This window comes from Hemicordylus capensis, chromosome 1 (genome assembly GCF_027244095.1).
Source record: "Hemicordylus capensis ecotype Gifberg chromosome 1, rHemCap1.1.pri, whole genome shotgun sequence".
Classification (NCBI taxonomy): domain Eukaryota; kingdom Metazoa; phylum Chordata; class Lepidosauria; order Squamata; family Cordylidae; genus Hemicordylus; species Hemicordylus capensis.
The window spans coordinates 43,315,209-43,339,917 of record NC_069657.1 but is presented as its reverse complement, the minus strand read 5'-3'; the positions used below and the strand labels follow the sequence as shown (position 1 = coordinate 43,339,917).

The 24,709-nt window shown below is 42.1% G+C and overlaps 1 protein-coding gene across 2 annotated transcripts in view; it reads right to left on the bottom strand.

Moving 5' to 3' along the window:
- Nucleotides 1-803: 803 nt before the first annotated feature.
- Nucleotides 804-24,709, bottom strand: part of SEL1L (SEL1L adaptor subunit of ERAD E3 ubiquitin ligase) — a 52,025-nt gene continuing 28,119 nt past the window's right edge. The window contains exons 9-21 of one of the 2 annotated variants that reach the window (XM_053283970.1): nt 24,017-24,098; nt 22,943-23,097; nt 21,609-21,665; nt 17,416-17,484; nt 16,650-16,727; nt 15,655-15,717; nt 15,008-15,095; nt 12,718-12,866; nt 11,355-11,520; nt 10,728-10,802; nt 7,598-7,770; nt 6,335-6,463; nt 804-5,391 (exon numbers count right to left, since the gene is read on the bottom strand). In XM_053283970.1, the coding sequence (XP_053139945.1) occupies nt 5,188-5,391; nt 6,335-6,463; nt 7,598-7,770; nt 10,728-10,802; nt 11,355-11,520; nt 12,718-12,866; nt 15,008-15,095; nt 15,655-15,717; nt 16,650-16,727; nt 17,416-17,484; nt 21,609-21,665; nt 22,943-23,097; nt 24,017-24,098 (1,488 nt within the window). In that variant the 3' untranslated portion in view covers nt 804-5,187. The remainder of the gene's footprint in view (nt 5,392-6,334; nt 6,464-7,597; nt 7,771-10,727; nt 10,803-11,354; nt 11,521-12,717; nt 12,867-15,007; nt 15,096-15,654; nt 15,718-16,649; nt 16,728-17,415; nt 17,485-21,608; nt 21,666-22,942; nt 23,098-24,016; nt 24,099-24,709) is intronic. The other variant, XM_053283971.1, reaches the window with a different exon arrangement.

Sequence of the window (24,709 nt, the reverse complement as noted above, 5' to 3'; positions counted from 1 at the left end):
AGTGTTTTAGACAATGGTCTTTCCCAGCCCTGTCTAGAGATGCCTGTAATCTTCTGCATACAAACCAAAGCGGAGAGCTGGTCTTGTGGTAGCAAGCATGACTTGTTCCCTTAGCAAAGCAGGGTCTACCCTGGTGGCATATGAATGGGAGACTACATGTGTGAGCGCTGGAAGATATTCCCCACAGGGGATGGAGCCGCTCTGGGAAGAGCATCTAGGTTCCAAGTTCCGTCCCCGGCATCTCCAAGACAAGGCATAGAGAGATTCCTGTCTGCAACCTTGGAGAAGCCACTGTCAATCGACAATATCTACAATACATAGAAGACAATACTGAGCTAGGTGTGACTCAGTATATGGCAACTTCCTATGTCCCTCTACCACTGAGATATGGTTCATCTCATGTTTTGAATGTTCTAAGGCTTCAATCCTGTGCACACTTACCAGAGGAGGAAAAGTCCCAGTGAACTTGGCAGGGTCTACTTCTGAGTAAAGCAGCATAGGATTGCACGGCTAGGCAGTAAGAGGAGGAGCCAATGATAGACATGCTAGACAGGACTATGTCAACATTAGGAAGCTGCTGGAGAACTTGAAAGACAAGTCCTGAACAACTGCCTGGAAACGGTTCTAAGATGATCTGCAGCAGCAGCTCCATTGTACTATGCCATCATGGCTGCCTTTCAAGGTCTGCAGCAGCCGTGGGGTGTCCCGCAATGTCAACATAGGACTGCTTGTCATGTTGGCTAATGTCAGTTGTGCCAGAAACAGCAGTTCTCTTTTAAGAATTAAAAAAAACACAGCTTCCCTTTCAGCATTACAGGGCCAATCACAAAAAGTGGCATCTTTATTCAACAAGATATAGTACAAAATGAATCTGTACATCTTTCTATTAACAGGATTTGTTTACACAGTTATATTACACTTTTCCAGCCTTTATACTGCATCATCTTAAATACAAAAGGAAATTTACAAAACTCCTTATACACTCTTAGAGACTTAGGCAGGCCAACAGGAGACAAGGACTTCTTTCACTAGCCCTCTGCAACTGTATGCATTCACTTGCAGGTCTCAAATCATACCAAGCCTTAAAAAAAAAAAAACACCTGGGGAAAATCAGTGTATGTTGTATTAAATATTAAGAATTGGTAGAAGTAAGACTTGAGCATGTAAGTTCCAACCCTTATTAGAATTAGCACAAATTATATGAACTGCCTATTTGAAATTACAGGTTGAAAACTGTGGCCCTAACTCAGTACGAGTTAGCTATGTCCTGCAACCCGGTCCTATGCATATTTACTGCATAAAAATAACTCTGTCCAACAGACATGTACACCTAGGTAGATATGCATGTGACTGAGGCCTAGGTTCTAGGGGGAAAATCAATGGAACAAATCAGTTGCACCAGGGCACTGCAGTCCAGGGAGTACATGATGCTGGCATGCTGATGTTTTGTACACAAGCACCAGTGACTTGGTTTATATAGGATGTTGAGTCATATGAAATTCCCACAAATGTTTACCATGTGCTGCAACACATGCGAATCAGGTCTCAGTTGCAGCTAACTTGTTCCATTGGTTTATCAGATGCCACAAAAACTCTAAATTGGACCTCACAGCAGTGACTACCTTTAGTTAGACTGGGGCTTCCAAGTTGTGTTTGGTTTGATGGAACATGGAAAACCTTCAATGCCCTTTCTTTTTAAAGGAAAACAAAGAAAACCTTCATGCTCTCTTAAAGGCAATCTTTCCCCCCTTATTCCCCTCCTAAACACATTAGTCTCAGTGAAATCTCTCTCTCTCTCTCTCTCTCTCTCACACACACACACACACACACTCACTCACTCACTCACTCACACACAAACAGATTTAGATAAGTCTGTTGACAGTCATGAAGAGGAAGGCAGAACCTAGAAGCTTGAACTCAGATTTGTGGTGGTATAGCCACTGTTATTTGCAATACCTCATATGTACTTCTACTTCAGCTACTTAAGACTTAAATAAATCCTTCATTCAAATACTGTCACTGCTTCATGTGCATGTTTCAGGATAAATTTCTGCATACATATGGAGAGCAGTACTTACATTCCAGTACTCAAGGTTAATCAAACAGTATATAGTTATCTGTAACATGCTGTTCACAACTAAGTGACAACTTTCAGAAAAAGTATGCATTAGAAAAGGAGAAGTTTCAGGAGATCAAGTTCTTTATATTCTACTACTCCTTGGATTAAGTTTCCACTTAGACAGTGCTTTCAAATTTGAACAACTTGAATGTAACTTCTATGTGAAGTAGTCAATTCAGATTTAAAACCCATCCCTTATTTATTCTAACAAGATACTGCCCCTAAAAGCAAGCGGACACAATCACACCACATAAAAGTTTAAAAGTCAAAGCCTATTTTCTTAGTGCCAATTTTGGGCACAAGCAATTTTGTACTGGTAGATGCTAGTCTTATTAAAATAATTTTAAGAGGTTAGATCAGAGCAGAAGAGGAGCTCAAAGTAACAATATTTTAGGCAGATAACCTAGAATCTACTCATTCTTAAATCCCTGAGTTAGCTTGATGTTTTTCCACATAATTAATGCCAATTACATTACATCCAAAAGGAATACTATTTAAGTTTAAGCAATGGTAAAACTTCAAACACCACACCCATACACACACTTATTGCTTATTATGTACTTCATTAAGAGAAAGTTAATTCAATTCCCCAAATAGTTTTAATTTAGTATAAAAGGTGGATATGGGGGCTATCATCTGGTACAGATAAAACATGGAACATAATGATGAAATCAAAGAAAACATTAAGGGGTGCAGATAGCAATTTTAACAAATTGTAGTGTCAGATGGAAATGCAAATAAATGAATATTTTGGAAAACTATGCAGGTACTAGTCTTCATCCCAGAAAAAGTGAAATTTGCTTACGTTGCACAGAAATCAGTCATATCAGTTAAGATCTCACTGAAATCAAGAGCACTTATTCTGGCTGCAATTAAGACAAGTTACATGCACACACAGGAGACTTGACATTTTTGAGCTGCAGCTGTCATTGCCGAAGAGGCAAGCCGCTAACAATGGCTTACCTCTCAGGCTGTGTGAGCTACTGAAAGTGTCAAATCTTTCTCCTCCACACATACACATTGCTTCTTTGAACTGAGCCTATATGCAGGATTTAAATGATGCTGTCCCCCTCCCCCCCCTCATTCTTTCAGATCTTTTACTCATGACATGAGATTTTCATTTCACCTCTCTAATGTGTGCGGTTTGAAGATCTATCATCATCTACAAAATTGTCTATCTTTATAATACTGCAATTAAGCCCCCAAATCTTCAGCTGCTAAAAGCTCTTCCCACAGGCTCTAGGACATTTAATAGAAAGGCAGTCTTGCTCTGCATTATGTTTCAGAGCCATACAGAATCTCATCTTGTGAAGGAAGCCCTTGGTGCTCCAAACATGAGAATTATGACTCAAAAGGCCTACCTATTAACTAAAGCTGTTGGTGTACACAGAATAAACTGCATGCTTCTCAAATGTACCACACGTGGTCTAGACTGCAAGAATCAGCATTCAAATACCACACTGCTTTCAACACTACTGATAGCTTATATCATGCTGCCCTAGAAACAGACATCTATTGAAGAACAAAAAGCAGCTTATTTCTATCTAGGTCTTCAGCCAGAGAGCCAATCTTGTATCTTTACTTTATGTATTAAACTTAACTAAAAATGTAATTGGATAATAGCAAGAATCTGCAGCCTGGAGCATGTTATGGTTGATTTGACAGCAAAGGAAACTTCACAGATGAGATTCCCCCCACCGCCACCCAAACCTGGCCCTTAGGTGCTGCTTTATGACAACAAGCTTTGAAGTTTTAAAAAATCTCTATTTTCTAAGGAGCAGAAAATTGCACGCATACTCTAGCCAGATCATGATGGGCACTGGATTGTGCGGAAAAGACTAGTACTGTATAGTCTAAATGGTAAGGCTGCTTTTTAAACCAGATATCTTCAGAATCTAGACTAGTAAGTGTGAGTTTATACTTTGCACCCCAGTAGATAGCATATGACATAAGCTTGGAGCCTATGTATTTTGGTGAGATATGTTGGTTTCACTTACAGTAATACCACACAATAGCACAAGTCCCTAGCACTATGATACAGAGTTAAGATTCTGTCTAAGATGAGTCTAAGACTCATTAGAACTGTATCATGATGGACTGAAAAAAATCAAACCAGTACTACCCCATAAGAAATTGTAGTAGAAAAAGACAGTCTACAATTAAGCTCAGAAGGCTTCTCCAATCCTGGTTGTTTTTTCAGTCCCCTGCTTGGCTAAACTTGGTGTCTCTGTGGAACAATACAAGAAGGGAAGGTGCTCTTGAATGCCTGGAGGTTTGGGTGGGGCAAGTCCTACCCGTTACCGACAGGCTCTTGAGAATGCATCATTCAGATAAATCTGAGTTCTGCAAACTCTGCTGTAGTTAAATTATGTGTTTTCATTTTATAAATGCAGTCCATATCCTTAATCCCTGGGGGCTAACCATGTTTGCTACTAGGGGAAAGAAGTATGCTATGTAGGAAGGGATAAGTAGTACATTTATCATGTTTACTGATTGTCTTATCTGTGTCTTATGATTGGTATTTTGGAGGTTAAAAGTACTCAGATATGAAGATGTTCAGGTACTGAAAATAGTATTAAGGGAGAAAGATGGCTTTAGAAACAATTGGAAGAACAGGGAAATAAATTGTCAAGTTTATCACAATACCAAACACACTTTAAAGACAGCATTGTCCTTTGCCCAGGATTCATCTGCAGGTGTTATAAGAAGTCCCAGCTAGGTGTTCCTTTCTGTGAAGGCCAACTTCTATCAGAAAGGGCATCTGAACTCTCAAGAGGTGACTGAAAAGGGCTCTGAACAACAATCTGGATACAGCAGGCATCACTTGTGAAGTAGCACAATTGTGTTTCACAAAAAGCTATTTTGTTATTCCATTGGCACTGAAATAACATTCAAATCCGTCTCGAAGAAAGTTACATATCCCTGAAAAGAAGGCATCGTTCTAAGCGGCTTTCAGAATGCAACGCTTCTTCGTCTCTCTTGTGGATGTGGCCATTGATCCAGTGCCATAACAATCACAAGAGCAACCCCGCTGGAAAATCCAGTTCATTTCAAGACACTCGCTTCTGCTATTGTGGCGGCTGATGTTCTGGGGGAGGCTCTTGTGGAGGCACAGCTGGCCGGGGACCTGCAGGCCTAGGGATTGCCTGATGCTGCCTCTGCCTGTAAGCTATCACTGTGCCCAAAAGCAAAGCAATGATGGTCATGAGGTAAAGGTCCCACTCAGGTCCTAAGAGCTGGTCCATGTCAAGATGTGAGAATACCTCTTTGACCTATGCAAGAAAAAGACAAAATATTAAATTTTACTGTAGGAAACAGGAACAGCCAGTCCTCAGTAGTAGGAAGCCACGATTCTTAGGAAGTTGCCCCCCAGTTTCATCTCAACAGGTTACTTTTGCTTACACCGTTAGCATCTTCTAAAGCAGCAAGACTAGCAAACGTGATGGGTGACCCCATGTAGCAATCTTGCAGCAGGATACCCCAAGTTATTGCAAAACAATGCAGTAGAGTGTTCTGTTCTCTCTTTATACTGTATTAATCACACTGAAGCCTGTTACCTGTGCAAGAACTCTGGAGACTTTACAGTAGTTTAGCGTCATGCATTCTCCCCCCCTCCACCAAAGGTTGAATTTCTACTCCTCACTGATTCTACAGCCCAGGCACAGCAAAAGAGATCTTTCCTTTCCTCTCCAGTCTGATCCTACAGTAGTACACAGAGACTTCAACCTCTTCAGCTCCTCAAGACTTGTTGACCTCTGGCCCACAGACTTAAAGGCAGTAGCAAAAATTCCTGCTGAGTGTTCCCAAGAGCAGCAATATCCTGTCACAACACTTCTTCCATAACCTTTTCTCAAGAAGAGATGTACAGTGATCATCCAAACTCCATTGGTCATCCAGCCTAAATTTCAGCTTGACATTCCCATCTAATGATTTCCAGAACTATGATGAGAGAGCAAGAGTGTGTCTCCAAAGGGCAAGGAAATCATGCCACAGCGCAAGGAAACCAGTTCTATCCGATAAGCATTAACAGCCAAATGTCCCTGTACCTTTAAGTTATTTCACATTACCTCATTCATGCTAAAAGCCATTTATAATTTAAGTTCTCCAAACTGGTCACACTAAAGATGGGGAAGCGGGGCAATTGTGACCAGGAATGCAACACCCTTAAAACACCTTGAAATCATTCTTCTCTTGTAAAAGCTCTGGGTTACTTACATTGGTTTCTTGGATATATTGAAAGGCATAAATGATTCCTAATTTGCAGAGCGCAAGGAAGACAGGAACTTGAGCATCTGGATTAGCATCTGCTGCCATGTCATAGAACCGTTTTGCAAGGTGAATATCCTGAAATATAAATACAGCACACTAAAACGGATTTGTAAACGTTGACTTGCTGTTGCTGCACTTCTAAATAATAGCAGTAAAGTGTCAAATGTCTTGAATCCCACCACCTACTGAGCTAATCTGGAGAGGTCCAGTTGCACTGGCTTGTTTGGTAGCGATTTGGGACTGGGCCTTTGCTATAGCCACCTTGTCAGAATAAGAGCTTCCACATCTCCAGCTGCTGCCTTCAAGAAAGCTCTGAAGCTCACACCTGCCACTCCCTCACCCCCCCCCCACTGGGCTTTTAATTAAACATATATTAATTATTGGGTTTTTTAAAATCTGTATGTAAACTGCCTGGATCAGGTATTTTAAGAACATAACTAATAAAGAAATCTCTCCCAAGCTTTTCATTTCACAACAATAACTTAAATGGGTACACTTCACTCATCAGTATTGCTTGATGCTGCATGAAAGAGGATTAATACAGTGGGAATGTTGGGAATTATGCCTTAAATCTATTCAGAGGCTTCAAAGACACTCCAGCTTTTAGCTGCCAGTGATACTTGCGATACTTCCCACATCACAATGAAGCCACTTTAATAAACAGTGTGTCCATGCAGTCCAACTGCAAGCTTTGGATCACAAGGATTCTCACTCTATTGTAGCCCAATCCAAACATTATGCTGTACAAATGTACAGACGTCTGTACACTTGTACATGTGTTTGTGTGAATGACTGTACCTGTGTTCATTTTCAAAGTGAACCTGGATACAGGCCTTTCCACTGCATGCTACAGATGAGAAGTGTACTTCTGTACCTGCATTCAACTTTATTTGTGAATGACTGGTCCTGTGTACAGATATGTGCACTGTGCACTCATTGTACAAGTGCTGAACGTGACATGTGAATGGGCCTTGTGTCTAATGCCTATGGCATGGCTAGGCAACCTTGGTTCTCCAACAACTCCTATCATCCAAAGCCACAATTTATTGGGGCTGCGGATGATGCGAGTTGTAGTTCAGCAATAGTTGGAGAGCCAAGATGGTCTGCCCCTGGACTACGGAAGAGAAAGAAAGATTTCTACAGGTTTCTAGGATGAACACGGGTGCTGCAACCAACTCAGAACTGCCATATTTTGCAAGCTGTGCTCACCTGCTTGATGCCAAGTCCCTTCTCATGCATATAGCCCAGGTTGAACATGGCTTGGGCACTGTGCTGTTGCTCTGTTGCCAGGCGATAGTGAATAAAGGCAGTTTCGTAATCTACTTGGGTACCAAAACCATAGAAATGGTAGTCGCCAAGTTTGAGTCTTGCAACAGTGTAACCTATCAGCAAAAAAACCAATCTGGATGAGAAGGCCTGTGGGCTGTATCACGATATGCATTTCAAGATGCTCCAATATCTGTACAGGAAGTTTCATTTCAACTGGAACTTTTCCGTGCACTTAAGACAAACCTTTAAATCTCCAGCCCCCAAGTACACAAGTGTGATGTGATGTGATCCAGCTTCAGTCAGGTAAACAGGGCCTTTTATACTCCAGAATCTCCCTCTCCCTCCCTCCCTTCCACAAATAGAAGATTTTTTTGCTACCACTCCTCGTTACCACTCCTCCTATGCTAAATCATTGTAAACCGCTTAGAGAGCTCCGGCTATAAAGCGGTATATAAATGTAAGTGCTATTGCTATTGCTAAGTGCTAAGTGCTATCCAGGCAACTGAAGGCATCTTGGGAGAGAAAGCTTGAGGGGAATTCTCCAAAAAAACCACAAAGCAGGAGAGTGGGTATTTATTGGGTTCTAAAGGGTTGCAGCTTAAAGCTAAAGGAAACACAATAAACAAAACAGAGCAGCTGAAACCCAAGGGCTACAAATCTTACATGACCTTGGTTACAATCTCATAGGAAGCTGCCTTACACCAAGTCAGACCATTGGTCCATCTAGCTCAGTACTGTCTACACCAGGGTTTCTCAACCTTGGGTCCCCAGATGTTATTGGACTTCAACTCCCACAATCCCCAGCCCCAGTGACCTTTGGTTGGGAATTATGGGAGTTCAAGTCCAATTACATCTGGGGACCGACACATTGAGAATCCCTGGTCTACACTGTCTGGCAGCCACTCATCAATGTTTTAGGCAGGAGTCTTTCCCAGCTCTACCTGAAGATGCCAGGGAGTGAACTTGGGCAAGCACGCAGATGTTCTTCCACTGAGCTACGGCCCCGTCCCCTAAGGGGAATACCTTACAGCAGACAGTGCTCACATGTAGTCACCCATCCAAATGCAAACCAAGGTGAATCTTGCTTGGTAAATGGGACAATTCATTCTCATTACCACAAGTCTGGCTTTTCACTTCCCTGTCTTCCTTAGGTAGTACCTACAAAGACTAGCTACAATGAAACAGACCCCAAGGGCTCTTCACAGACATATCTGGCTCTTTTCCGATGGCTTTTCTTCTTTGATAAGTTGATGCATCAGCGATGCAATACACATATTATCACTTCAGTTCTCTTCACAAAGACTCTTTATTGCACAAAGGTTTTATAAAAAGTTGGTACAAATAAATGGAAAACGTTTCCTTTCAGTCCCCAAAATAGATATTTTAGTAGGCACTATTTTGCCTTCGTGCATTTTTCTCATAAGAATGGGCCAGGGCTTTGTTCTCTGTGCACTATACCTCATCTGTTCTATATATTTATCTAGATGTTCTCTACATCTGTCAGTGGTCTATCAGATTCTCCTATATAAAATGAAGTGCAACCTAAACATTGAATTTTATATATTGCATTTTTCTTTCCACAATTTCCTTCCTGCTGTTCACAACTTTCACAGTCTAGTGCATCACATCTCCTATCACACAATCTGGAGTTAACTAATTGTTGTTTTAATGCTATTGGTGCTGTGCAAACCACATTCACTTTAATCCCTTGTCTTTCCAAGATTATCTGGGTTTGCCATGTAAATCTATCTGTAATAAATGGTGTTAAGGAATTTAACAGCTGGGGAACAGAAGAGGTCTTTTTCTGTGCTTGACTGAAAACGGATGGTATGTACGCTGAAACATTTTCAACTGATTTGCACCAACCTTTTATAAAATGTTTGTGCAATAAAGAGTCTTTGTGAAGAGAACTTTTCTCATTAGAGCTCCCCGCCAGAGCTCCCTCATAAGTCTAACTACCCAAACGAACTTTATCTCCCTGCGTCTGCCCAACATCTCAGTGTTCTGTATGTAGGGGTAGGAACACCTCACCTGGTAGGTTCTACTTTTTATTACAGAAAATTACACTAAAAGAATCTGGCAGCTTTTCAGCAAGCTTCAAGAAGCCATTCCAAATATTACTAAGTTTGAAATCCATGTTGCCTACTACAATCACACCTATCAAGTAGGCAGCAATTGTACTGAGGCAGACAGCAGATCTGGTAGAAGATCTTATTAGGTGTTCCTCTAATATGCTTGCATTCCAGATTGCCTGTGTTTTGCTGACATCAGTGCAGGAGTGGCAAAGAAGATGCAAGCGGCACAAAGCAAGACATCCAGCACAATGCTACCATGATTTGTTTCTAGCTATGGGGATAGCCAGAGCCAACAGGCATCTCTCCTCCTGTTATATAAGTCTGATCAGGCAAATTGCATGAGGGCTCTTCATGTGTGTTACTTAGGGATGTGCACAAACCACAATTCGAACACATTTTGATTGCAGGGTGCGGGAGCACATCCTGGGTGTGCATCTCAAGAAACTCTGCATGGCGACAACATGCACCTTTTGTGTGGTTATAAACACCATGCTGACCACTCAAAATGGTGCCTGCCCGTGTGGATGCCATGTACATGCAGATGCCATGCGGGGCTTCTTGGCATGTGCCCCACCCCAGCAGGAAGCTGCACGGGGTGGCAGCAAGCAGGTAAGGACCTGCTCTCCTCTTTCTTAAAGCTCCCGGGCCCTGCTCTTGAAATATGTTCAAACTGTGGTTTGTGTACATCCCTAGTGCTACTGCTCAGGAACCATGATCATTTTATCTGATCATTTATTTTATAGAGCCAGCATGGTATAGTGGTTAGAGTGCTGGACTAGGACCGGAGAGACCTGAGTTCAAATCCCCATTCAGCCATGATACTAGCAGAGTGACTCTGGGCCAGTCATTTCTCTCTCAGCCTAACCTACTTCACAGGGTTGTTGTGAGAAGAAACTCAAGTATGTAGTACACTGCTCTGGGCTCCTTGGAGGAAGAGCGGGATATAAATGTAAAAAAATAATAATTTTAAAAAATCAAAAAAATCTGTGACTCACCTTGAGAGGCTGCTCTGTTCCAGTGTAGCAAAGCTCTGGGATAGGTTTCATTCTCTTCTATTATGCTGGCCTCTTCTGCAAGAGTTGGAACACAAGTTGAATTAAGACAAGTCAATTTTCATTCCTCAAGATGTCAGTGTTCATATGGCCCAGTCAAATACTACTCTGAATAATACTGTGGATGGAGGAGGACATAAATAATTCATTGTGCTCCACAGAATGCGGGAGTGAATCACAAATCTGGAGTGGCTTCCCAATTCAAGCCACAGTTACAAACCTGCTTGTATAAGAGACTGTCAGATGAAGGAAGGGGACCTAGCAAAACCAGCAGTGATAGCCCCTGCTCTGCATCACATGGTCTCAGATGCAAGAGTGGTGGCATTTTTGTGTTTCTTTACAATTCCTTCATGGGATTTCTCCCTACTGCTGCTCTTTGTTGAGGCGAGTTTTACCGCCATGCACCCAAGACGGTCAGATGAAGGAGCATGTTCTAACTCCCTTCCCTGCATCTGATAGGAGATGCCAGCAGAATTTAAAGTTAAAAAGAAAGCTTTAAACAAAGCAAGCTTTGCCCTCAAAAGATTGCATCTGGTGGGAAAGTATACAAAAGATAGCCCAACCCCTTACTTTGATCAAGGATAAAGGCAGCATTGCTCTGTGCAACTTCATAGCCTTGTTCCGCCAACAAGAGATACTGAACCACAGCAGAATTTGTATCACCATCTTTATAGCTGTTGTAAGCAGTCATGAGCCTCTCAGACCAACGACCTCGTTCACACACATTCTTAAAGAGCTGCAGAAAAGCAAATAACAGACAGCAATTTTTTGAGCTAATCACCGACAATGCACTGAGAAGATACCTAATTTTATTTCCATGGACACTTCAACTGTTTTACAAGACATCTTAAAAGGGCACCAGGGTGGAATGCAGATCACCAAGATGGAAAGTCAAATAAGACGGACAAAGCACCAGCTAAGGAGGATTACGAAAGCAGTTCAGGAATTGTGGCAGAAGTTGCTGCCTTTATGAAGACTTCAGCTTTATAAAAGAATATTTTGTTGCTCTCAAGTTAGCCTTAGACATCTTCACCTTGCCTTACATTACACCCCAGAGTAAGGTGTTTAAATTGGGCTCATTCTGTTTGGCACAACAGACTGAAATTTAGAGATGGGGATCAGCAATTCAGAAGAACTCCCCACTCTCCAAATGTTAGTGAGTTGCCCTTTTCATATTAGATGCCACAATGGTTTGTGGTAAACATTCCTTTATGCCTTAGGGGAGCATTTAATGAATTATACCAGCCCACATTCTGCACAGTGTAACATGGGTGGTTTAGCAGCACTGAGTGTGTCTCTAGAGCACTGCCTGTGTGTTGTGGAACAACTCTATTTTACTGGAGAGCTGGTTTTATGGTAGCAAGCATGAATTGTCCCCTTTGCTAAACAGGGTCCACCCTGGTTTGCATTTGAATGGGAGACAATATGTGAGCACTGTAAGATGTAAGACCCTTAGGGGATGGGGCCACTCCAGGAAGAACATCTGCATGTTTGCATGCAGAAGGTTCCCTGGCATCTCCAGATAGGGCTGAGAGTCCTTGAAGAAGCTGCTGCCAGGCTGTGCAGACAATACTGAGCTAGATGGACCAGTAGTCTGACTCTAAGGCAGCCTCCTGTGTTCCTATGACATAAAACTGCTCAATCACAGTTGTGCAATGTAGTAGAATATGAACTGCTGAAAATAGAGCCTTCTGTTTATGCAAGGCATTCCAAAACCTGCATCTTTCCCTACAATATTCAAGATCCCAACCTGAAGGCTTAAAGACAAACAATTCTGAAAATTAACTGCTGTGTCAGATCCAGAGTTCAAGAAAATTTAACTTCACTCCACTGAGAAGCAACGGCTGCTTGTTTTGTTAATGGCAACAGATTGTACTTGCAATGATTTTGCTCAGGCAAGCAAGTCTAAGAAAAATTGATGCCAGATTCTTACCTCAACAGCAGTATGACAGGAGCGCATCACCCCGGTGCCTGTGGCATGCATCTGTGCCAGGTTATAGAAAGCTAGAATGTGGCCTCCTTGAGAAGCCAAGTTAAAATACTTATAGGCCTGTTTATAGTCTCTTTTGACTCCAATACCATCTACAAAAAGAGAAGTGACAGCAGATGGTTAAAGTTACTTTTCAGCTGAAAGGACCACATTATGTAACTTGTTCTAGCTGCATTTCTGTAAATTCAAAATATAAATCCATCAGGCCATCAAGTCAGCCTGATGCATGATCTCCAACTGGGAATTGACAGAGAGAGTGTGACTCTGTTGGTCCTTTTGGCTCTCTCTGCGGCTTTCAATACTATCGACCATAGTATACTTCTGGAGGCGTCTGGAGGGGTGGGGGTGGGAGGCACTGCTTTGCAGTGGTTTCGCTCCTACCTCTCAGGCAGATTCCAGATGGTATCCCTTGGAAACTGTTCTTCAAAAATCTGAATTTTTATATAGTGTCCCCCAGGGCTCCATACTGTCTCCAATACTTTTAAACATGAATTTACATTAAGTCTATATGAAACTGCTGGGAGAGATCATCAGGAGATTTGGTGCAGGATGTTATCAGTATGTCAATGACATCCAAATATATTTTTTCATGTCAACATCATCAGGAGAAGGCATAACTTCTCTAAATGCCTGCCTGGAGGTGGTGATGGGCTGGATGAGGGATAACAGACTGAGACTGAACTGAAATAAGATGGAGGTACTTATTGTGCGGGGTTGGACTTGGAAGAAGATTTTGTTCTGCCAGTTCTGGAAGGAAGAGGTTCACAGTCTGGGAGTGCTGCTGGATCCAAACCTCTCCTGGGTGTTCCAGGTCAAGGCGGTGGCCAGAGATGCTTTCTATCAGCTTCAATTGATATGCCAGCTGCATCCACTTCTTGAGATAAACAACCTCAGAACAGTGGTATATATACTGGTAACTGCCAGACTTGACCGCTCCAATGCACTCTATGAAGCTCTTCTCACAATCCATGAGAAGAGCTTTTGGGTCTGCAGGCAGAGCGGGCTTAGCCCACTCTCCCTGCAGACGATCAAAGTGCAGCCCTAGGCGGCTGGATTGGCCGCCTACATGACTGACAGCTCCATCACAGAGCTGATGGGGGCTGCGGGGATCAGGGGCCGCACACCCTCCAGAAGTCCCAGGATGTCCCACACAAGTGCACAGGACATCCTGGAGAGACTCTTGAGCCCGGAAGCGTGCTAAGCTCCCTGTTTCCCAGTGATCGTGTGAATAGCCTCTATGTGGGGCTACCTTTGCACATAGTCCAGAAACTGCAGTTGGTACAGAATGTGGCAGCCAGGTTGGTCTCTGCATCATCACAGAGGGACTCTATTACTCCTATATTAAAAGAGTAACACTGGCTGCCAATAAATTTCCAGACAAAATACAAGGTGCTGGTTATAACCTATAAAGCTCTAAACATCTTAGGCTCTGGGCAGAGAATATCTCCTTTGCCATGAGCCCCAACATTCATTGAGATCATCTGGAGAGGTTTGTCTGCAGTTGCCACCAGCTTGTATGGTGGCTACGCAGGGGCAGGCCTTCTCTATTGCCACACCAAGACTCTGGAATGCGCATCCTGCTGAATTCCTGCTGAAGTCTCCACATCTCTGACTGTGGTTTTAAGGTTTTCTTTTAAATTTGTTTTATGCTGTAAACTGCCCAGAAACAGAAGGTGGGGGCAGGGTCTACAAATTTGAGAAATAAAATTAAAATCTCAGTTACAAGTGAGCGAGAGGGCAGTATTTTAATTATGAAGTTGCAGATTAGCCAATTAAGGTTTTGTTTTTGTTTTTTAAAATTGGAAATACAAGTTTGGCTTTGAACGAGCATAGGAATGATTCGATTTAGATCTGAAGCAACGGCTGCAGCCTCAGAAGAGACTATAAATCCCAGGACTACCCATGTCACTCCTGAGATTCCATGGGTAAAAGAGATTTAAACAAGCTTTTAAAAGTTAAATTGCAGAAGGCAGTTACTTGCTCTCTCGCTCCAAGGAGAGAAGAGGTAGAATTTAGGCTTCCCTCCTGTCCCCTGATGGTCTTGGTAAGTAGTTTTAGGGGCTGATCATCCTGGTTTGCTTAGCTTTGACCCCAGTTTGGCCACCACCAGATGGCACTTGGCTTCAGGTTGTAGGAGGGCAAACTCAAACAGGCCCTCGAAGCTACACAGCCATAGTAAGAAGCATAGCAGACCCAAGTTGTAGATACTGAACATCTGTTTAAAGCCACTTACTGTAATACATGGAGCCTAGTTGAAGCTGTCCGTCCACCCATCCCTGCTCTGCTGCTTTCTGGAAATACTTCAGTGCCAGCTCATGATTCTAAAGAAAGACACATGACTGACAGTCAAAGATTACTGGCATCTCTACCTTATATTAAGGAAGGGCTTGCAGGCAAGTTTATGTGCAATCTTAAACCCACTTCCATTAGGACTTCATTATGCAGATAAACACTGGCAGTAGGCAATAAAATGGAGAACCATATGGACTTAGACCCTGGTTACAATTGTGCCTTCGAGTCAGTGTTGAATCCTGGCAACCACAGAGCCATGTGGTTTTATTTGGTAGAATACAGGAGGGGTTTACAACTGCCGTCTCCTGCACAGTGTGAGATGATGCCTTTCAACACCTTCCTATATTGCTGCTGCCCGACATAGGTGTTTCTCATATTCTGGGAAACATACCAGCAGGGATTCGAACCAGCAACCTCTTGCTCGCTAGGCAAGTCATTTCCCCACTGTGCCATTAGGTGGCTATAGACCCTGGCAATCTCTGTTAAATGAAACCCATTTGATTTGTAAGATTAAAGTTAACAGTCGTTTTACAGATAACTAGATCTCCCCTAGGAGATTAGTACTGCTGCTGTGGCTGGTAAACATACCACTGGAACACCTCTTCCGTATAGATAAGCCATTCCAAGACCACTTTGCCCTACTGGATTGCCCTGAAAAACAAGAGGGGAAAACACAGCAGATGTAATTACAGGTTTTGATTTAGATTTACAGCAGGCCCTGTCACATTCACAAGGATTAAAGAGAATACAGACTTGTAGGACTTTGTGTTACAGCTCTAATTTTAACAGGAAGGTAGGATAGATTTGATGTCAGACACTTGATAAGTTGAGGTAGCAATCAAGCTGTAATCACAAATTATTTTACATGGAAAGCTGTCACAGCATAGATGCTAGAACTTGCAGAGGTGTCATCTATCAGAGAACTAGTATCCTTGTCGGAGAAAAGTCATTTTATTTAACTGGTGGTCACAGTCATTCTGGATAAAGCAAAACATATATAGAGTACTGGGATCTATACACATGTACCACAAAAAAGCCAAAAGATTCCCCATAAAACTAGTCATTTCAACACTTGGGCCCCCTTATTATGCATAAATCAGCCTGCCCACAGAAATATCTGGAGATTCTGCTCCACATTTCTTCACTGGCTGTGGGGAGGCTGGTGGGAATTTGGGACAAGGTCTTTTCTGTAGCTGCACTGGAGATGCTTCTTGTGTGTGATCAACCTAGACCCCTCTATTAATCTTTCAGAGAATTGCTAACCCCCCCGCCCCCAACCCCCATTTTTGGTCAGGTGTAAAACTTGATGTAGAGTTTTTGGGTCCTTTGTACTGTTCTGTTCTCTGCTGCTTAATTGCTGCCAATTGTTTTTCAGTATTGAACTTTCTACTTTTAAATGGATTGCATTTTACGTTCACTGCTTTGAGTGTCTTTTTAAGAAAAGGCAATCTAAGAGATCTTAAAACATATATAAAATCCTGACACCGATGTACACACTCCACACAAGATCTCATGTGCTGCCTTGATTGGCTGAGAAGGCTTTCTACTTTTATGGCAACATGTGCTCTCTCAGCAGAACATACCATATCAGCAGCTTTCTTGAAGTACTGAAGAGCTGTTTCATTGCTTTGGGGTACAATATCACTTCCTTCTGAGTACATCTAGAAGAAGCAAGATGTAACTAAAAGTTATTTAGGAAATATGACATAAGCCGAATGTGTGGGGCAGTGTACAAATATGGCCCTTGGGAATCTTTCAGGGACAAACAATGCCCTAACTTTTTGCAAAAATTACTTGGCCTAAGTAATGCAAACAAGTGTTTATTTTAAAGGTAATGCTCCCCCCCCCCAAAAAAAATAATTGCTTGAGGAAATGATAAATGATGGATTATGCAGCTGGCTTTTACAGCATCTACAATATATTTTAAGCATCCATGCAGAAGGTCTACCCCACATTCTCCCTGCATGGGGGGAAAGATGGACAACCAGACAAATTTCCACAAAATGCCAGAATCTATTGATAAAAGTGTCGTTATATACTACCCCCCACCAAACCAAACTCTATTTAACGCATTCTAGAACATCCTGAGCAATCTCCTTGAGAAAGAGGTCCTTAAAAACCAGCATCCTAAGCTCCAGCTGTTATTGTACTGTCTTGTACTTCAAAGAATTTTTTAATGAGGGAAGAGGGAATAAGGTAAACAAGGAAGGGCTTAAACAAAAACATTCCATGCATTTAAGACTCTTAGCTCACATTTAGATGTATTATTTTCTGTACAAGTTACACAACTGGTTCCAGTGATAAAGGTACTTTCCTAAACACGCCCAGCACAATGTCAGGGTGTCTTACCTTTCCCAAAAATGCCATGGCATGGGAGTTGCCAGCATTAGCTGCTTGATTGAAGTATTCAAAAGCTCGCTTGGAGAAGGAAAAAAGAATCCACAAATACTTCAGATTACTAGAACATCTGACAACCAAACTGAACATTATATGTAAGAGCAGCAAAAGTACTATATCAGGTGTACAAGCAAGCATGACTTGTCCCCATAGCTAAGCAGGGTCTGCCCTGGTTGCATTTGAATGGGAGACCTGATGTGTGAGCACTGCAAGATATTCCCCTCAGGGGATGAAGCCGCTCTGGGAAGAGCACAAGGTTTCAAGTTCCCTCCCTGGCTTCTCCAAGATAGGGCTGAGAGAGATTCTTGCCTGCAACCTTGGAGAAGCCGCTGCCAGTCTGTGAAGACAATACTGAGCTGGATAGACCAATGGTCTGACTCAGTATATGGCAGTTTCCTATGTTCCTATTTTCCTATGTTCCCAAGTAGACAGACAGATGGGGTACAATTATATTCAGGAATATCAATATCCACTCACTTCAACTGAATAACTTCATAAGGCAAAGTAATAACTGGGCACTTTTAAAGTACACTAGTTTATTCACAAAAAGTATTTCCCAGAACACTGGATCACAATCTGCCAAGCCATCTTTACTTCTGAATGCTTCTTACTGAAGTATGCATTTCTGCATGAACAAGGAACCCCAGTTTTGTCCCCCATGTTTCCAAGGTTCACAGGTTAAAAGTGGCAAATAGCTGCCATATATGTTATGGGTGCACACAAAGTATTTAGCATTATTGCTTTACATTTAACACACAAGCTGTCCTATAGCGAGTAGTGCTGAGAAAACATCCAAACATCCAACATAGATTCCTGGTGCCTACTTTATGATACACAAATAATGCATTAACTGCTTAGCATGTATCCATACCAGCAGCTGCCCCCCCCGATATTGTACCCAAAATATTACTCACTGAAGTGGTAAATGCTTTTGTGTAAATGGTCACATGGTTCCTAGCTATCTTCCCACCCATTTTCTATCAATCTTATTTTAAAGTTTTAAAAATAAACTTTGATTATTATTTTTTACTACCATAGAAGTAAGTGACTATTCCCACGATTGCAACCCTTCCATTCAGTATCTCAATTCCATCTGCTAGTTTATTTTAGAAGACACCAAGGCCTGGTCTTGCAGCAGGTGAGGTAGCCAACTATTTCTATGGTAACATGGTATGTACCACTTCAGATGGCAGCAAGCTTTTGTATGAGAGGAAACATTTTTTTGTTTTTGTCCCATACACACAAGACAGTCCCCTGCTAACTGAGCAAAGAGGCGCCTTTTAAAAGTGGTGATTCTCTTTATTTAATAGAGAGAGAACAACTTGCCCTATCCATCCCCAGCACAGCATCCCTCCAGCGGCTGTTGCTGGCGTCTGTCTTGTTTCTTTTTTAGTTTGTGAGCCCTTTGGGAATAGGGAGCAAATTTATTTATATCTATGTAAACCGCTTTGGAAACTTGTTGAAAAGCAGCATATAAATATTCGTCGTATTTGTATACACTATTACACCACCTGTCATGGTGTCATCCATTCTATCCCCTCATTCTGCTGCATGCATAGACCCAGCTCACGCCAAGGAATTAGGGATGTGCACGAAATGCATTTTATGTTTTCTTTTGAGCTCAAAGTGAAATGCAGCTGAAATAGTTTGTTGAAACAGCAGTCATACCGGTTGTTTTGATGGAACAAACTCGAAACATTTTGAGTGTTTTGGCCATAGGGAACAATGCACAAACTCGAAACACCTAATTGTTCCCCATGGGTAGCTCCTAGACTCAACAAAGTGGGTTGGGTGGTAGGGCATGATGGGTACTACCTACCAACCAATCCACAAAATAAATGGGCAAGCAGGCCATTCTAAACAAGTTTTTAACCTTTCCCCAAAATCCCTATAGGATCCTAAGGCAGTATGGGGGGGAAAGTTAATAATTTGTTAAAAATTGCCCGCTTGCCCATTTCTTTTGTGGATTGGGTGGTAGGCAGTGTTTCCACTAACAGGGATTCCCAGATGTTGTTGACAAACTCCCAGACTTCCCAGTCAAAGGCCACTGCAGCTGGGAGTTAAAGTCAACAACATCTGGGAATCTCTGTTAGAAGGAACAGTGATGGTAGGTAGCACCCATCATGCCCTACCACCCAACCCACTTTGGTGTCCCTAGCAGCTACCCATAGGGAATAACGGTGTTTTGAATTCCCCCATTGTTCCCTATGGCCAGAACAAACTGCACTCACAGAGTGCACAGACAAGTTTTGCATTGCAATTTGCCATGCATTTTGCAATCCTGCCTTGAAAAAGAAAAAACACCGCAGAAGCACACTGTAAAAAGGATTCTCTCTCTCCCAACACAGAACACACATTTCAAACAGTCCAAAAATGGCCAAAAAAGAATCACTGTGACATTCACCCAAAATCCACTGCCAGCCATAGTGCCTAATCTGCAATAACATCATTGGCACAAGTTGCTCTCAGACACACAATTATGGCTCCTTACTTCCTAGCATTGCAACAGCTGCCACAGCAGCACCTTTACTTAGCAGCAAGCATAGCCATAAGCTCAACTAGAGCAACTCCAGCCACATTTTGACTGAGTACACCTTGCAATGCAGATTGCAGAGCAGTGAGTGAAACACAAGTTAGTCTCATGGCCAGACATTGAACTCATCACAGTAATAACCAAGAAATATCTCTCTCTCTCTCTCTCTCTCTCTCACACACACACACACACTCCATTTCTCACCACAACACTATCTCACAAACCAAGCAAACCACAACTCAAGGCAGGTAGGCACCCAAGTTCTGCCTTTGTCAACCAGAGATCCAGCAAAACCAGATAGTTATAGCAGTAACAGCATAGCATATTACACTCAGTGCTGAGAATACCACAAAGTCAAACCTTCATGCCTGCCTGCCACAAAGAGACAGAGGACAGAGCAGTCATGGCCTGGGCAGCTCAGCTCTGAGTTCAGCTGTCTGAAGACTCCAAACAGGATGGAATGAGCAGGAAGAAATGTGACCCGCACTCTAAGGTATGCCCCCTGGGGGAATGAGGCTGCTCTGGGAAGAGCATCTGTACACTTGTGTGTGTGCAGAAGGTTCCCAATTCTCTCCCTGGCATCTCCAGATATGGGGCTGAGAGAAGAGACTCCTGCCTGTAACCTGTGAGAATCTTGACTGTGTATTGTAGACAATACTGAGCTAGATGGACCAATGGTCTGACAAGAAACAAAGACTCTTACCATGAGAAGACTTGCTTCCTCTGCCCCACAGTCCCTTTGAATACATTTTGGAACTCCCTCCTTTTGTGTTCCCCCTTCCTCCCTGTAACCAATGGGTGCACAGTTTCCCGTGACAACCCTTGATTTGTATAATAACAAGCCAACCAAGAAGCAGGGAGATCACAAACCAATCAGAAGCCAGTGCTAGAAAACCAATCAGCAAGAGAAAAACAGGCTTCCAAAATGGCACTTGAAACATTGAAATGTTTCAACTCAGAACGGGGTTGTTTTGTTCCAAGCTCGGAACAGGCCCTTTATTTAAAGGGCGTTTTGTTTTAAGCTCAAAATGGGCTGTTTCAAGTCAAAACGTTTTGCACATCACTTCTGGGGATTTCACAGTCCCAGAACCCAGCTACTTCAAATCATCTGAACGGTTCTTTACTGTATAAACAGGCCCTGTATCTTGAACACCTGGCAGTACTGACAACCAGCTTTGCTGCAATTTTGGGAGCATGTAAGTAAATCATGTGGACCAGATTCTAAGTTTCTTAGGTCATATCCCAGCAAGTCTTTCTTCAAAGAACTTGCCTCCTAGTGGGTAGACCAGAGAGCTACCCAGAGTACTGGACCACCAGAGGGCAACAAGTAGGGAGGAGCCAAGTTGCAGACAGATGAATAATCTCTTCATTAGTCTATTGCTAATGAAGATAAAAGCCAACGTATTTGCTGTGCATTAATTTCAATCTGGCTCCAAATGATTAAATACTGAAATCCTTTTACTGCCATGTGTTATACCTATTTGTTAAGACAGAGAGCTTACTGTTCATGTCCTACTCAAACTCCAGTTTCAGTCCTGTTACTTGATACAAGCACAGACACGTTATCTTCCCAAAACAATGTATAGTGTTTTATACATATAGCAACTGATACCTGATGATTTTGTTCTACTCCTCTTCCTCCATGTAGATGTAACTGCCCAAGTCCAACCTGCAACATTAGACAAAATGGGTCACACATTTTCTTCCCAAACAAGTCTACCGAGAAATTATAAAACTGCAGAATGGTCACCACATATCCATTAATTTAATTTAATTAATTAATTAGAAACATTTGATATACCGCCCACTCCGAAGACTCTGGGTGGTGTAAAAAAAAATGCAAAACAAGACAGCATTAAAATCACATTCTAAATAAAACTAACGTAACTAACGGGGGGGGGGAGAAAATAGATAAACTACAGGGTAAAAGCCTGGTGAAAAAGAAAAGTCTTCAATAAAGATTTAAAAAATTGACAAAGAAGGAGCTAAATGAATCTGCAGGGGAAGGGAATTCCAGAGAATGATGCAACATGCAAATCAAAATACCAAGGGAACACTGAGGTGTGCTGGTTGTGGGGCTACAATGACTTGAAGCCAGCAAAACGTTTTGCTCACACATGAAAATTCTATTCAGACATGAAAATCTAGCCATTCTTCTTTTTAAAAATTCAACTAGTAGGCTATGCACATTGGAAAAACAGGAATTCCACTTCGGAATTCCCACCTCCCACCACGATGAGGCAGCCATTCGCAGGGCAACTACCCAAGGTAGTGTAGTAGTTCATCCTTTAAAAGCTGTCCTAGCACTGGTGTGGGGAAAGCTAGGGAGCTACGGTGAATCTCGGGAGCAGGCAGGGAGTGAGGCAGGGGCGGCTGGGAAGTGCAGGGATGCCTGGGAGATATAGTCCCACCCAGAGGAAAGCTCCTCTCCTCCTATGGGAGAAGGTCTATGCTGCAGCCACCCCCATCCCCAACATGTCAATCCGAAGTGTGCCCTCGATGTTTATCTAATTTCTATACCATCTGATATAGACATCTCTACGTGGTGTACAAAGTTAAAACATAGTGAATGTAAAACAATATAAAACAGTTAAAATTCACAAAACGAGTAAAACAATCTCAAAAGACTAAAATGTGTTAATGTTTTTATATGTTCAATAATTTTTTTAATATATGTTCTCTAGGTCTTTAGTTTTCAGTTGTTTTCTCCCAGAGGAATGAATAGCAACCATTCCTATCCAGTCCCAGCAAAGCATCCCTCTAGTGGCTGTTGCTGGTGTCTACCATACAGTAGGTTTCTTTTTAGATAATGAAAGCCCTTTTGGGGACAGGGAGCCATCTTTAGTTTTTTGGTTTTTTAAAAAATGTAAACCATTTTGAGAACTTTTGCTGAAAAGTGGTATATAAGTAGTAGTAATTCCCACTCTGTTGACAAGCTAATTATACCTGAGCTTGAACATCCCCCTTTTCAGCTAGAAATTGATAATATTGTATTAAATCTTCCTCTAGCATTCCACTCGCCATCCCTGGATTTTCAATTTCATCTGGCAGACGAATTCTCTGCACCACTGTGCCTCCTGTCAGAGAGATGTCACTAGCCACTAGAGAAAGACAGACACATTATTAAGCAGTTACATCTTGTACACCTGCTACACACCTTCCCTTGCTATCGCTCTGCAATGTGTGTGCACACAGAAAATCCCCGGGTAATCATTCCAGCCAAAGCAGGGATGTGATGTAGAGTCTGACGACCAAGTGCTTACTTAATAGGAAGCGTCAGCCAATCCCATGCATAATCTTTAGATGTATATTCAAATGTGAATACTTTTAAAATGCTATGCATGGAAAGGCCCACGAAGTATAAAAAGGAACTAGAAAGAGACCAGAGAATCAGCACCAGTAAGCAAACAGAATGATCTGGAGCCTCACCATCTTATGCAATAGAAATAGGTAGTAAAGCTGGAATGACATCCAACTTAAACATATACTGTAATGCAATTACAAGCATATCTGTACAATGAAAGGAGAATTAAGTTCTGAGCTTGCCATATTGAATTTCTGACAACTATCTGAAATGATCTTAAGGCATTGGTGCACATGCTGGAATATTGCAATGTGCTTTACATAGGGCTGCCTTTGTATCTAGTCCAGAAACTTCAATTAGTACAAAGTCTGGCAAACAGGTTGATCTGCAGGGTATTTCAGAGAGACCACATTACTCCTGTTTTAAAAGCATTGTGCTTGCTGCCGATATGTTTCTAGAAGAAATACCAAGTGCTGGTAAATTATCTATAAAGCCACAAACAGCTTAGGTCCAAGAGAATGCCGCCTTCTACATGAGCTCCCAATACTTTATTACTAAGCAGTGGCAATCCCACAATTTTCATGTCATATAGAAAGCTAGCCTGATTTCTGTACAAGCCACACCAAAGATATAATGAAGTATTTATACTGACATTCGCTGTGACAAGCACACAATTCATAGCATGTGTTCACTATTGGAAAAAGAAAAACAAATACCATGGTTGGCTACTAGACGGTAATGTGTGAGAGCAGATTCACAGCTCTGAAGGACTCCTATGCCAGCCCAGTATCGGTAGCCCTGGAAAGAAATGTTTGTTATTCTGACTTGTATTCATACACATGGGAGTACTACACAGGATTTGGGAGTAGTACACAACTGGGGGAAAAACTTAAAGTTCTCAAGCAGATTGCAACACCAGACAAAAAAAAGTAAAATTTAAGTGAACAAAATATACCACATTCATTTTAAAGAGCTATAGTTACATTCCCAGCACAATGGTTTTAAACACAGAAGTTTTTAACAGAAATATTCCACAAAAGGAAGACAAAGTTATCTCTTTCAAAAAAAAAATTGCAATTAACCACTCTTGGTTAAGCTGAAAAGGAAAGCAGTAGACCAGGAATCCAATCAGTCTTTGAGGACCTGAAGACTTGGGCAGAAGAATTTCAACAGAACCGACTTGGTACAATGAGGGGGGAAAAGGGCTGCTTGTACTGTGAGCAACCTAAGGAGGGGTGTGCACAGACAGGTTGGTACAGTTCAGTCCAAATTCAAACCGAACCTTGGGTCTCTGAACCAGTTCGGCCAAACTCATTGGCTGGACTGGTTGGGTTGATGATGCGTTAATGAACCAGCTCACAGGCCTGAAGAGGTTTGCAATCAAACTGCTCAAACCAGCCCGGTTTACG